General features: G+C 28.7%; 1 protein-coding gene across 1 annotated transcript; it reads left to right on the forward strand.

Annotated features, from left to right (window-relative positions):
- The first annotated feature begins 10341 nt into the window (after nt 1-10341).
- On the forward strand, nt 10342-13115 carry GA20OX1 (gibberellin 20 oxidase 1). Its single transcript, XM_003521412.5, has 3 exons — nt 10342-11120; nt 11589-11910; nt 12441-13115. Exons 1-3 carry the CDS (start codon nt 10558-10560, stop codon nt 12702-12704), a joined length of 1149 nt encoding a protein of 382 aa, XP_003521460.1. The 5' UTR covers nt 10342-10557; the 3' UTR covers nt 12705-13115.
- The last annotated feature ends 2602 nt before the right edge of the window (nt 13116-15717 follow it).

Consider the following 15717-nt stretch of genomic DNA (forward strand, 5'->3'; position numbering starts at 1 on the left):
TAAAATAAAAATGAAATATTTTTTTTAATTAAAGTAGAATATAAAAAATATGAATCTCATTAAAAACATACAAAATTTCTCTCATTTATTACTTTCAACATGATTATTTTGCAAGGGGTTACACGGTGTGTAAGCAATTGGAACCATTAGATTTCTTAAAATTTTAATAAATGACTGATTTTATTTTATTTTTACTTTCTCCTCTTTCTTTTTTTGTTTTTCTTTCTTTCGTTACTAATTTACCTTTCTTCCTTTGGTACCTCCTCTATCATTTTCCCTTTCTCTTTCTGCGACACTAGCATCCCCGCGTGGAGGAACCACCGCACCGCCGCAACACTGCGACGATGACCCACCAAGCGGCGTCGACCCACCGCACGACATCAATGAACCACCGCTCCACCGCCACATGAGCTAACGACAACGACACCACTGCAACCACTAACGACATTGAATGAAGACACCGACGACAACATCAAAGTGCAGCGACTCTTCCTTCCATGGCAACAACGAGTACACCATTTTTTAGATATGGAAAAAACAACAAAACCCATTTCTCAAATCTAGAACAAAACGCAACCATCTCAAACAACCAGCTCCGATGCTGCAACTACAAGGAGGAAGATAAAGAGCATGAAGAAATGGGTCGCACCTTCGACGACAATGCGGCGGACATCGTCGATTTCTTGCAGTGAAGGTGAGACGGACGATGGGTCATTAACATCATGAGTGAAGCTGAGACGGGTGGTGCGTCCAAGTTCACATAAAATCAAAATTAAGATATAATATACAAGTGAAAAATAATTCTTTTAATTTAAATTTATTTTTCCTAAGAGGTGGAATGGAAAAATTCGGTTGAAGTATAATAGTCATATTATATGTCTTATAATAGTTCGTATTCTTTTATATCTGGAGTCAATATCTATTCATAATTATTACTTTTACATCAAAAAAATTTGACCCAATACTTTATTTTTGTCATAGTTGATTTTTACATTAAAAATATATTGATTTTTTTTTCTGACAATCAAATAGATGGAGTTAAATGTAAACTCAAATAAAAAAGAAAAAGAGGAATAGTAAATAAAGAAAGTGGGAATGAAAAAGCATAAAACAAAAAGAAAAAATAAAACAATATATCAAACATGATTAAAATTTAAAAACATCATTAAGAATGTGTTTGATTTATATATTTATTTTTTTTTCATTTTCAAAAGATTAAAATTCTGAAAACATGTTTAGTTTGACTTCTTGTTTTCTGATTTCAAAAAATAAAAACATTAAAAATGTGTCTTCAAAAGAAAATGTATTTTTAGATTTGTTTAAAATTACATTTTTTACCATCGTGTTTTCATTTTACCCAAAATAAGATTTCTGATTTTAACTGAAAATAAGATTTTATTGTTTCTAGTTTTTGATCTGTTTGAGAAAATATTTTCACTAAAAATATTTTAAAAAATTCAATCATACACATTTGCATCATCATTTTTTATTTTCACTAAAAATAAAAATAAAAAACAATCAAACCTTGGAGAGGATGAAAGTGGCTTAGAGTTGCCTAAGATGATTTAATTCTTTGGTTTCCCAGCCGCTAGAGGTGCTACTAGGATAGACAGTTCGTACTTGGCAAGTCTTGTGCTGCTGGTACGGACCACTTTGACATCTTTTATTATGTTTTTTCTTACAATGTTTTCTTCTATATTCTAACCCTATCAATTTCTGAAATCTTATCTCTCGGTGCGTTTGATTCTTGCTTTGCGCGTACAGATTCAGTATATCCTTAAAGATTTACCTGTGTTTGAACTTGAAACTCAGAGAGCTCTCAAGTGTCAAATAAGCTCACTTCCAAATATTTTGACTACTATCTCCTCTAAAATAAAATATATTGACTATCTTTTATAAATTTAATTAACCATATTAAGATGGTTAGTAAACAGTTTATTATATTTGATTATGTTATAATTTATAAATTACTTTAACTATAACTCATAATTTTTTTAACTATTAATCATATCTAAATATTTTTTGAGCTAAAGACAATCATACAGCGCAAGCAAGATTAATTTTAAAAAACTCTCATAATCTTTGACATAGGACAAGAAAAAATTATAACATTTTTTTTCTTTCATCAATATTCTTAATGTATTTTCTTTAATCCTCTTTGTCTTAATTATCTTTATATTACACTCTTTTTCTATTCTCTCTCCTCTGATCTTCAAAATTTATAGAATTGTTTTTCTATATAAGACAATTTATTTTAATGATTAATTACACATTTACACTATTTATTTTAATTTTAATAAGCAGAAAAGCTCCAAAACATAATTACCTAAAAATATATTTTTATCTAAAATTTAAAATTCATATGAAAAGTCATATAAATATTTCCTCATGTCATTTCATATTTATTATCTATTTTCACAACTAATTCCATAAACTAGCCTATAACCTTCTAGCTAGAAACTTATGGAGTATAAACCACTTTACAAAATTAGAATTATTTTATAAAAATAGTCGTTATAATAGATAAATGTGAGGCAACTTATGGGTGTGGATAGGGTAACAAAACCGACCCAATAATAAGTGAGATCTAAAAGAAATTTTTAAAAAAATCCTTTAAATATGTTTAGTCTTTTTGTTAATATATGTATTTTTTTTTATCAATGTAGGATGTCTTTTTAACTTTATAAATACTAATAACAAGTATTTTATATTGGTGGACTTAAAACGTAATATTTAGTTGTTTTATTCTTAGAACGATTATGTAACTATATATATCCACATTTTTATTAAAAAAATATTAATACTAGGCACCGAGTGAAACTAAGCATCGGTGAAACTTGAAACTTGACACAAGATGAGTCAAACTAAGCTCCTGACTAAACTTGAAACTTGAAACTTAGACACTAAAGACCAGTCAAACTAAGCTCCTGACTAAACTTGAAACTTGACACTGAAGACCAGTCAAACTAAGTTCCTGACTAAACTTGGCACAAAACACTGAGCCAAATTAAACACCCAACCAAATTTGCACACCGGACATCGGGCCAATACTTGCTTAAGTACAGTAGTAATTTAATTATATATATATAAAAGTAAGGATACAAACATAAATGTTTTTTTTTTTAATTTATAAGAATCAAAGAAGATATGTATCAATAAACAATTCATTAAATTAAGTAGTAATATATGTATCATGACTATTTTTTGCGGCAATACATTAGATCCATTAACCATTGTCATCCTTAAATACAGTAATATATATACTTGTTTTTATATTTAACTGGTTTTCTTCTGTATATTATACATAATTTAAAAATTATTTCAACCAAACGATTTCATAATCTTTAAATAACATTTGGCCTCTCTCCTTTAAAAGCTTCTCTTACGTGATGTCCACTTACCTCGTGATTTTAAATCAAATCGTATCTTCTGTTTTATTTTGCCTTTTCCATGTAATTAATTCTAAAATTAAATACCTAATTACAACGTGTGGAGGTCTTCTATGTATTATAAGTGGCCAGGATTGACATACATCAAGTAACCATTAAGATAACGAGTTCAGGACATGTCAATCAGCCTTTTCTTATTACCTTTTAAGGCTCGTTTGAGGATGTTTACAATTCAGAAAGTAATTGCTTTTTAATAGTATTTTTCATAAACGTACTGATACTTTTTTTTTTACCTTTTTCGGTAAAAAAACAGTTACCCTAAATTAAAGCTAATTATATATAATTTTAAAATGAAGCAATGCATGTTTGATTTAGCCTTTGAAATATTGACAGCATATTCCAACGTAAATCTAATGAATAAAAATAAAAATCATAAATTGTTAAATAAAATTATTTTTATCTCAAAATGTAATTTTACAACTGATTCTCAATCATACTCTTATATACAAATTTTACATGGTTTTGCTAACAAAGCATTTTTTTTTATATATATTAGACGACTAATTAATAAGCATACTTAAAAGATTGAGATATCTATTAACTAAGTTGATTTTGTTGTTTCAAAAAATGTATAATGCCATTTTACGTACAGTGGGCAAAAAAAAAAAAAAAAACTATTACCTCCACGAAACAAATTATGTTGCATGGTACATTCTTGTGATAGAAAAAAAAATAATGCTAACTTTACTGAGACATAAATCTTGTCATGTTCGACAACTTTTTTTCTTGCATTATAATAGAGAGAATGACAGCTTGAGCCTAGAAATTGGGACCAGTGCGATAGCTGTGTTTCTGAATCACTTTTTCCACGTAAAGAATAGCCATGAGTTTTCTTTATCCAAAGTTTGGCTGCAAATGCATGCATTGCTAACTTTTTCTGGTCGACATGTCATCATCGATCATATCATCATATCTCAGCTTGAAGGGCCGGTCCAATTAGAAATAAGATCTAAAACAAAAATAAAGTGTTGAGAGTTTCCTATCGAGTAATTAACGAACATGATAAGTATTTATACAATTGAATAAATCATTTTCTTATGAATTGATTTTTAAGGGAATTTTTTGGATGTCTTAGCTATACTTCAATATGGTATCTGGTTTGAGGGGCGTGTTGAGAATCTCACATCGGGTGGTTAAGAAACATGATAAGTGCTTATATAACTTGATAGGTCACCTTCTTATAAACAAGTTTTTAAAGAAATTTTTAGAATGTTTTTACTGCACTTTAACATAGAGAGTTTTTTTTTTTAAAATAATGTGTGAATTTTTTAGTCAAACATTGATAGATCTAGAATTTAGATTTTAATTGTTTTTATCTTTTTCTTGATGCTACCAAGTTATTCATGTTGCAACGCCACTTATTATTGAACAAGCATAAATTCAGTGGCTAGAGCACAAGGTTGGGATAGATGATTATGGCATATATAATGAAATAACTTTGTCTATAAGGTCCGAAACTCCGAATATGCTGCTTCTTCATGTTGGGATTATTTAGGCCGAAAATAAGACAAATGTATAATCAACCGATATCGTGAAAAAGGAAATGATGTCGATTTTTTCGTTTTCATCACTTTTTCTGCATCTTAATCCAGCAGTTTTTCTTCTGTGCAAAATCGTTTGTAAGTTTTCCATATAAGAAATAACACTATGAATGTCAATATCAAAATGGAAAATTAATGATGGATATAAATCCAAATTCTAATGGACACATGAGAGAGATAAAGAGAGAAGAAAAAAATATAAATATAATAAGTTATATGATACTAGTTATTGTGTATCCAAATTGGAGAGTAAAATTGATATAAAAAATTTTTTTTCTTCTCAAAAACAAACTCAATTACATATAGTAAATTAAGCAGAAAAGTGATTAATGAAAAACATCAAGCAATAGAGTTGTTTTAATTAATGAATGTTTTTAAGCTTGGTCATTGAATTAGTCAAAACATTGATTCAATGTTCATTGATTTAAATATATAATTGAAGTAGTTGAATCGGTTTTCGTAATATATATTAATAATTAAATAATGCGATAAATAATATTAAATAAATATAATACCATAATTCTATAACACTATAAAATAAAATAAAATGTCATTTCTTAGATTCTTAACCTTTAAAGCACACATGATTAAAAATCTAAACCAAATATATCACACTACTTTTAGATTTTAACAAAATTTGAGAATTTTTATTAACAATAACAAATTTACATTTAGAATAAAAAAATAACAATTATATATATATATATATATATATATATATATATATATATAAATTTATAAGTATAAAAAATTGAATATAAATGAGTAAATTATATACATGTTTTATAAGAAAAATAATTGATAAAATAATTTATACCTATTTATAATTCTTATTAAACGTGTATTTTTATTTATCTTTAAAACAATATTGGTTTTATATCGATTTGATCGATTCTGGCCAACTCTGAAATGTTCTCATTTTAAAGTGATTTAGAAATTTACTCAAGCTATATATATGACATCACTCTAGGATACAAACAGAGTCACAATCACCATGCTTTCTTCATATACATTTCTTTGATAGAAAAACCACCCTCCTTCTTCTAGGGTATGTAGATGACATGATCATTGTAGATGATGATTAGAAAAAGACACTAACTCTGAAAGAAATGTTGACAACCTAATTTGAATTGAAAGATTTGGGAAAAATGAAGTATTTCCTAATAATAGAGGTTACCTATTCTGTAAACGGCATCATTATTTCTCAAATTCAGGAAGTGTATGTACTTGATCATCTCAAAGAAACAAGAAAACTACGGTGTAAGAACTCGGGTTCCCATTGAACATAATCACAAAATTGAAGGTGAAGAAAGTCCACCTATTTCTCTTACCACCATAGATTGACAGGGAAGCTAATATATCTATCTCACAATACACTTGATATTATTTAGGAGAGAAGGCACACTATATATATATATATATATAGTCATAAATTGAAGACCCACTTCCAATTATTGTATGTTTTTTTAAGGAATTGTGGTAACATGAAGGAGCAAGAAGCAGAATGTAATTGCTCAGTCCAGTGTTTAAATAGAATTTCGAGCTATGACACATAACATATGCGAAAGATTATTGATGACATTTTTTTCTTGATAACCTCAATGTTAAATACAAGGGACCCATGAAATTGTGTTTTGTGACAAAAATTCAGCTATTAGCATTGTGCATAATTTAGTCCAATATTACAGGACAAAACACAGAAATGGATAGAGAATCCATCAAAGAAAAATTGGATTATGAACTTATAAATTATAATTGCAACACATATTAATTACTATAGCTAGGAGGCTCCGATCCAAGTGGCAAATAAAGAGGCTCCTATTAGTATATTTCAGGAGTTTATTGTCAAGTTGGAAATAATTAATATTCATTTACCACCTTGAGAGGGGTGTTTTAAATTGTGGAATATGTATACTATGTATGCATATATGATATCCTTTCAAATTTATGATAATTTCAAATAACTAGAGACGAGTGAATTAACAATATTAGTATTAATGTTTCACTACTTTTCATTTGAAATGACTCGCTTTTGTACGTCCTTAACAATTTCTTAGTGATGTAATTTATTCACTTCTTATTATTTTATAAATTCCTAAAAAAAATACCTCATATCAAGAAAAATTGTTCCTATTTAATTTTTTTTATTACAATACATGCGTTTATTTTATTTTACTGGATAACAAATATATGGAAAAATCACGAAGACAAACCCAGCGAGGCCAAATTGCAAATTACTTTGGAAATGGTCAAGTAACCCTATAATAACATGCATATAGTTATAAGTGTAACCCCGATTGTGGATATTTGCTTAAATTCTACAGAAATTATCATTATATTAGAAAAAAATTAGCATGTAAACATTTTTTGCTTAATATTCATGTTTATAACATTAAAGTACGTACATGTGTGTGGTAACATATAGTATGTAACATGTGATACATGTGTGTGGATCCCATATCAAGTAGCAGAACGTACCTCACATGCTATAACATCTCATAATATATATATATATATATATATATATATATATATATATATATATATATATATATTACGTCGACATATATAAGATATTAATTTGTTCATAACTTTAAGTGAAATTTCTTAGATAAAAAATATTTTACTCTAAACTAAATCATTTGTTCGGAAAGTGAATGAGTTTTTAAATTTTTTTATAAAATATACTTAATTAGTGGTTAACTTAATTTAATTCATTAGGAATAACATATTTTTTTAACTAATACATTTTCAAGTTTGATTCAAATGAAATATTTCTAAGAAAATAAGCTATTTTTTAAACATCCTTAATTAAAATAAAATAAGAATAATGAATTTATAATTTTTCAAGAACATAGGAGCACTGGAGACTCTAGTAATTGAGGTGGTATAGTAGTAAGATTAGTGGTCACAATTATAGAGGTAGATGACATGATTAATTGTACAATTACGACAATAAAATTTTAAAATAAATAAATAAATAAGTTGCTAACTTTATAATCAATATTTTAATAGTTTTATAAATAAACCTTAACTATTATTTGCATATGAAAATTTTCAAGAATTTTTATATTCAATTAAAAGTATTTTTAGTCTTTTTATTAAATATGAAAAATATTTCTATATTTCTTTCTCAAAATATTAAAATAATTCATGTACTAATCATCAGTCGCTCTACAAAATGTTCTGATATACAATAAAATGAGTTATTATATTTGCCTCCTTTCTACATTTCCAGTTTTGCCCCCCTCCTCCTCCACTCACAGCTCTATACGTTTATAAAATATTAGTATCTGTACACTTTTATTTATTTTATACCTAGTAAAAAGAACTCAAAACATATTAAGTGACCAAAAGTAAAGAAAATTAACTAAGCAACTTGTTTTCTTTTTTCTTTTTGGTATTTGTAGTGAGTCTTCCTTATTTTATTTTATAAATTATTTTTTTTATAACAATAGTTACTGAAAAAAACAAGCAATTCAAATATATAAATGTTTGTTTTATTTTAGAATTTAATTCCACTTTTAATTATTTTTATAGATAATTTTGTAGATATAAAAAACGTACGTGCTTTGCTTTAAATTTTGAATGCTTTTAATTGGTTTCATAAAATATTTCATTTCTTTTCTTATACATTATAGAATTGCAATGTGTCAATTAAAAGCATTTTTTTTTTAATTTGAATTGCTTTTAATTGCTATTCATATACATGAGTTATAGAATTTTTGGATTTCTTATATGCTTTTAATTTCTTAATTAAAGAAAGAAGTCCATAATTAATTATGATTTACTGTTATATTTACTTTTATAATATATATGACATATATTATTAAATTAAATTTTACATCATTACTAATGGTAAAAATTCTCCCCCTTAGTAAAATTTCCTTGTTCCGTCCCTTCTAATCATTATTATATTGCTGGAAAGGCTAGAGGTTGAAAATGCATTCAGAAGCATAGCAAAGAAGAAAATCCTTCAAAACCTTGGCATAATAAGTGGGTTACTTAAAATTAGGCACGTCCAAAGAAGACATGAGTCTCATCAGAGATTCAGTTTTATCATTTATGCATTAAGCTAGCTATTTCTGTGTATCATATTAATTCCACATCTGATAAATTTTATCTTTTATTTTTAGTTTTTTTTAATAAAAAAAATGCATAGATATTTTCACGTGCAAACTGATCCCACCAGATCCTAGTTGTAATTTTTCTTAATTATTATTAATTTTAAATTTTGCATCTTATTATTCCCTTTACTTTTCTTCATTTATATTTTACCATTTTTTAAAATCTGCGTGTCTTGTGCTGGATCATTGGTTTTTCTCTTAGTTCTTTTATATGCATCTTAATATATATGAGAGCAGTAATATTATTGTTATTATTCTGTCCTATGCGTTGAATAGAATCACGGAAGCTAATTATTTGCATTAATTCTATACCTAGCTACACTTTCACGCGACTTTTTTTATTCTTCATTAATTAATTCTCAATGCATGATTATTTTTACTGGAAAATGCTGTAATCCAAAAAGAAAACCAGCTTTTTTCATTTATATTGAGAAGATATACAACTAAGAGAAAGATAGAAAGAATTAGGAAAAAAAGGTGAAAAAATGAATAATACATTTTAACAATAATAATATGTTCCTCTTATTTTTAGGGGGATATTTATGTAAAGGAAACAATCATTGAATACCACTCTTGATGTAAACACCGAGACATATAAGAGAAAAAAAACAAATGATTAATATTTTTTTTGGATTTGACAGGTGATTAATATGATTGATTAATATAATTGATGTGACAAAAAAAGATGAAAAATAAATGATCAATTAAATATCTATATCTTTTTTGATGTAGACACCAATAGAGATATAAACCCTTTTTATATAAGAATTTTTTTAAAAAGTATATATGATTTATTTTTTAAAATAAGTAAAAAATTATTTTTTTAAAATAAAAGTAATTTAAACAAACACACTAAAAAAGAAAAAAATATTTATTTATTAAAATAAATGTTTGTTTCAATAAATAAATGTAAATAAACTGAATCATAAAAAGATGGAAATAAATGATTAATATAATTGATAATATGACGTAACAAAAAAAAATGATGAATTAATTTTTTTTTAAAAAATTAATCATCTATATAATATTTTTCAAGGGAAGCATAAAAAAGAAATACTAGCAATTCTCTGAATTGCACTCTCCTACTGATCACACAACTACTTGCAAGTTCCAACACAAAAAAACCACTTGTACGTATGATCTCCCTATATATAACAGACACATTGCAGAAAGGTAGAGTGATAAAGATAGCAAGCAATCTTGCAAAACAAACTAATGATAAGATTCTCTAATGTCTGTTCCCCGACTTCCCCAATGAATCCTCTCTTGGCCTATCTCAATACTCTATTTCACCAACTTTATTATTAACCTCTTCCTTTGTCTAATTCCCCATTCATTCATTCATTGTTCACACTCTTTTGACCTCTCCTTTTCTCTCTCTCTCTCTCTCTCCACACACACTAAGCTGGTTTTGTGAACTTCATCAAATTAAACTAAAACATGCTAGTTCCTCATCATCCTTCAATGCTAATTGCACCTCAAAACACATCCGCAGAAAATCATGACAACATGGAAGGACAGAAACAACTACACCACTTTGATGAATCTTTGATGCCAAACCAGTCCAACATACCCTCCCAGTTCATATGGCCTGATCATGAAAAACCATGCTTAACACCACCAGAACTCCATATTCCACCCATTGACTTGAAGGCTTTTCTCTCAGGAGATCCACAAGCTGTGTCAGCAATTTGTGCAGAAGCCAATGAGGCATGCAAGAAGCATGGCTTCTTCCTTGTTGTCAACCATGGTGTTGATAGAAAGCTCATAGCTCAAGCTCATAAGCTCATAGATGATTTCTTCTGCATGCAGCTGTCACAGAAGCAGAAGGCTCAGAGAAAGATTGGAGAACATTGTGGCTATGCTAATAGCTTCATTGGAAGATTCTCCTCCAAACTTCCTTGGAAGGAAACACTTTCTTTCCATTATTCTGCTGATAAATCCAGCAAAAGTGTGGAGGATTATTTCCTAAATGTCATGGGGGAGGATTTCAGGAAATTTGGGTAAGATTTATAGAATGCAGTTTTCTTTCATATTCAGTTGCTCAGTTTCATAACCTCTAAAAGATATTAAAGCTCATTTTAAAGGTATTGTTGTTATTAACTTTTCTTCTTTTCCACAACAAAAAAAAAAGCTTATTTTAAATTAGCTTTTTTTTTTCCTTTTTAAATAAATCATATGAATTGCTATGAAAGCTAAACCAGTGACAAATCTTATGAAAAGCATTTTAAACACATATAAGGTAAAATCCTTAGTTAAAAACTTAGAGTTAGCTGCAACACATAACTAATACTTTTCCTTTTTTTTTTCTTTCTCATCTCTCTCTTAGTCTCTACACACATGCACACACAGGAAACACACACACATATATATAAAAGATAAATGTAAAGCCTCCAGACCAATTTTTCTTATTCTATAATTACACTAACTTTATATATATATATATATATGTTTCATTTGATTTGCAATAGGAGTGTGTTCCAAGAATACTGTGAAGCCATGAGCAAACTCTCTCTTGGGATCATGGAGCTTCTGGGGATGACCCTAGGAGTTGGCAGGGAATGTTTCAGAGATTTCTTCGAAGGAAATGAGTCGGTTATGAGGTTGAATTACTACCCACCATGCCAAAAACCTGAGTTAGCTTTAGGAACAGGACCTCATTGTGACCCTACATCCCTAACCATTCTCCACCAAGATCAAGTCGAGGGCCTCCAAGTCTTCGTTGATGGAAGATGGTACTCTGTCGCTCCTAAAGAAGATGCTTTCGTTGTCAATATTGGCGATACATTTATGGTATGGATCATATAATTACAAGGTTGACATGAAGGTTGACATGTCGCTTTTTACAACATAATCGACACTCAATTAATTATTGATATGTCTTGTAGGTCCATTATAATTAATGTCCTTCAAATAATGAACTTAATATTACAACACTTGATATATACATCAATTACTAAGTTCACAAATTAAGATGAATTTACTAAGCTATATCTCTTTTTTCTTTTGGATGAACTTGAAGTATTTCTAACCGAGAGCTAGCTAGAGACTAATCCTATAGGATACCATGATTTATTTAAGAGGTTGATTTTTTTTTAACATATGTTATTCTATACACACAAATTTGAGAATCAAATCCTTCATCACATACTTAAGAATTATAGTTATCTGGCAACCATACCATACCATGTTTGAATAATTATGGCTATCTGGCAATCATACCGTACCATGTTGTTATATATATAGGTTCTTAAGCGCTCCTTAAGCTAGCTTTGTTGTTAAAGTTGAAATAATATGTGTGTTGTGACTTAATTATCTTTCAGGCTCTATCGAATGGGTTGTTCAAGAGTTGCATGCATAGAGCAGTTGTAAACAACAAAATTGTGAGAAAATCACTTGCTTTCTTCCTATGTCCAAATAGAGACAAAGTGGTCACCCCTCCAAAAGATCTAATCAGCAACGAGAATCCAAGAACATACCCAGATTTCACATGGCCAAGCCTTCTTGAATTCACACAGAAACACTACAGGTCTGACACAGAAACACTTGATGCTTTCTCGAGGTGGCTACTAGAGAAAAACAACTGAACAAGGGTGCCCCCACACAATTGCTCCATGGCCAACAAAAACTATAAAACTAGCTTTAGCTTGTATTTGCTTGAGTGAGGAAGATATGACATCATATTAAAGTGAAAAAAGAGGGTGCTTTTGGTGGTTCGACTTGTGAAGAAAAAGATAACAGAAACATCAAAAGAGAAAGGCTAATCAGTAATTAGTTGTGGTGTTAGTGTTGGGAGAATCCTATATGGTGCAAATGGAAGAAGAACTGAGGCCATATTCTTAGGAATAAAGAGACTTGATTTGTGTAGTGAAGTTATTCGATGTTGTCACTACTAATGCATTATTAGTTGTCTTGAACTCTATTGTAGTTATGTGTTGTTATGCATATTTTTAGAACTTTTAATTAATTAATAATACACTGCGCTGTATTTTGTGTCATCTGAATTACTATAAGATTTTTGTTTTATTCGTAATGTCCAAAAATACTAATTAATTTAATTGAGTATTAATTCAACAGGCTCCAAATGCATATACAGCCAATTGAAGGATAATGCTGGCATGTCATGCAAGCAATCAATTTATCCCGTCATATATTGACGTAGCTGTCAACTTCTTTCGGGACTTAATGATTTTATTTTGAATTCAAAGTTTCTAAAAAAAATCAATGGAATTTCCTTTTAAAGAATTCTGCAGAAAAATTAAGTATGCTAGGATCTATAGTGCAGTTCTTACTAAACAAAGTTAATTATTATACCAGTTATTAACGTCAAATTATATTTTCTTTTCTAAGATAATTTGAAACTGCATAGAAGATTATGCGTTTTAAGAAAAGCAAAATAAAGTGTAATTAAGACTCAAAAACCATGTATTTAAGTTTCATGCTAGCAAGAGTAGAACCAAAGTAACAAAACAGAAAATAGAGTGTTATGTTCTGACCCATCCACTCACTGACTCACAAACATTACCTAAGAAACCACTCATTAATAAATCATATGCACTTACACTTTTGATTTTGTGAGCCTACCTTAAGCTTTAACTTTGATCAGCTAATATACCTTATCAAGATATAATAATATAGACCTTTACAAATAATCTCAATCGAATCAGATAGTCCAAATAATGAAAAATTAAATCAATTCCCAATATTTTCTTCCCTTAAGAAAACTAGAATGTTAGAGACAAAAAAAATAAATAAATAAGCACCTCCCTGTTTCAATCAATTAGGGAAATCACCTCTAATCGATCCATACCAATTATAGATGCATGTACATGTTTGTCGGGTACGTCCGGTGTTGAAGTAATCACTGTCTTAAAAAGTTTGTCTTCTAAGACGGTGCTGAAGTAAGTCCCGTCTTAGAATGCTTACTTTCTAAGACAATGATGATGTAAGTACCATCTTTGAAAGTGAGCATTCTAAGACGTTATTTACCTCAACAACTTCTTAGAAGACAAATTTCTTAAGACGTTACTGAGGTAAACACCGTCTTAAAATGCTTACTTTCTAAGATGGTGTTGATCTCAGCACTGTCTTTAAAAATTGTTCACTTCTTAAAGATGGTGTTTTTGGATCCGTCATTGAAATTTTTGAGTTTCAACGACGTTAAATTCTAGGACGGTCTAAAACTGTTGTTATATTCTCTATTTGACCGTCTTAGAAAAACTTTTTTATAGTAGTATCCATTGATATTGATAAGCAAAATAATGAAAATTTTTTATTTTCCGAAACTCGTGATGAATGATTGATTTTTTTGTATGAATTATCCATTACTATTAATTTATATGTTCACATTTTTTCTAATCACATTCTAATTCATATTTTATGATTGTTTGTATTTTATTATTTTACTTTTATAGAATATTTCACTATCTCGTTGCATTTCAACACACACACACTTTATGACACTCACATGGGTAGGATGTAATTAATTAATGAATTATTTTTTCACCTGATAAGGACCGCACAGTAAGAAGAGTATCTTATGTTAAAATCATCGCACACAAATTCAAAAACTGGGGTTGGACTCAATTCGTTGCTTTTATATCCAACACGACAAAATGTCACTTTAATAACGAGTTGGCACTACATGCAAATAAGCCATTAATCTTTAACTATACCAGAAAACTTTTGTTTCTAGCAATGCAAGACCGATCGAGTTGTTCATGATTCAAGAGAAGAATTCACGTATATGCCATAATTGGTAATATATATATATATATCTTAACGTCGTTACAAAGTATTAGAGATATATAATACCAAAACTAAAGAAAGGAACTATACCGTTATTTAATTAGAAACTTTTGCAATTAATTAAGACTAATCTTGTCCCTTCCTAATTATATAATAATGGTTATCGATCCTATTGATCATTATTCCTCTTGATGGAAATCTAATTTTATTGGATTACCGTCACATCAAGAAAAATATTGGATTACTATCTAATTATATTCTTTAAATTTATCTTATTAAGGGCTGTTATCCAGAGTACACAATGTTATATTCTTTAAATCACGTAGGTTTGTGTAACTCAAGGTTTAAACAAAAACACAGCAGAAACGACAGGCCATCCTAACTCAACATGTCTAAGAGAAAAAGGGAAAATATAAATGATTAGAGATAAGCTCAAAATTATTTAAAGTATACACATCAATATCATTGTTCCCCAAAAGATAGTGCACGTTGGATTTATTCATTTCAGGTTTATTAGGTATGTATAAATAAAATCATTTATGGATTTACATCTTAAAGTTTGAACTTTATATATATTTAGTTGAAGTCTTTCTGAATCAACTGACTAAGGTTTTTTCCTTGACAGTGGTAGAATCGGTTACATTAAGTGAAATTCTTCCGCATGTTATAAACGATTTTTCTCAAACTTCAGAGGAAATGATCTCATGTTTTGCAGTGACTGAATCTAATGGTAACGGGTATTGGAGATCTCATATCTTCAACTGATATTGTCAAATTAAAGCATAGAAGTAGAGGATCACGTCTACTTTACAAATTGATTGAGAGTTGAACTCAAATCCAAATTATACAATC

Source organism: Glycine max, chromosome 3, assembly GCF_000004515.6.
Source record: "Glycine max cultivar Williams 82 chromosome 3, Glycine_max_v4.0, whole genome shotgun sequence".
In the NCBI taxonomy this organism is placed as follows: Eukaryota; Viridiplantae; Streptophyta; class Magnoliopsida; order Fabales; family Fabaceae; genus Glycine; species Glycine max.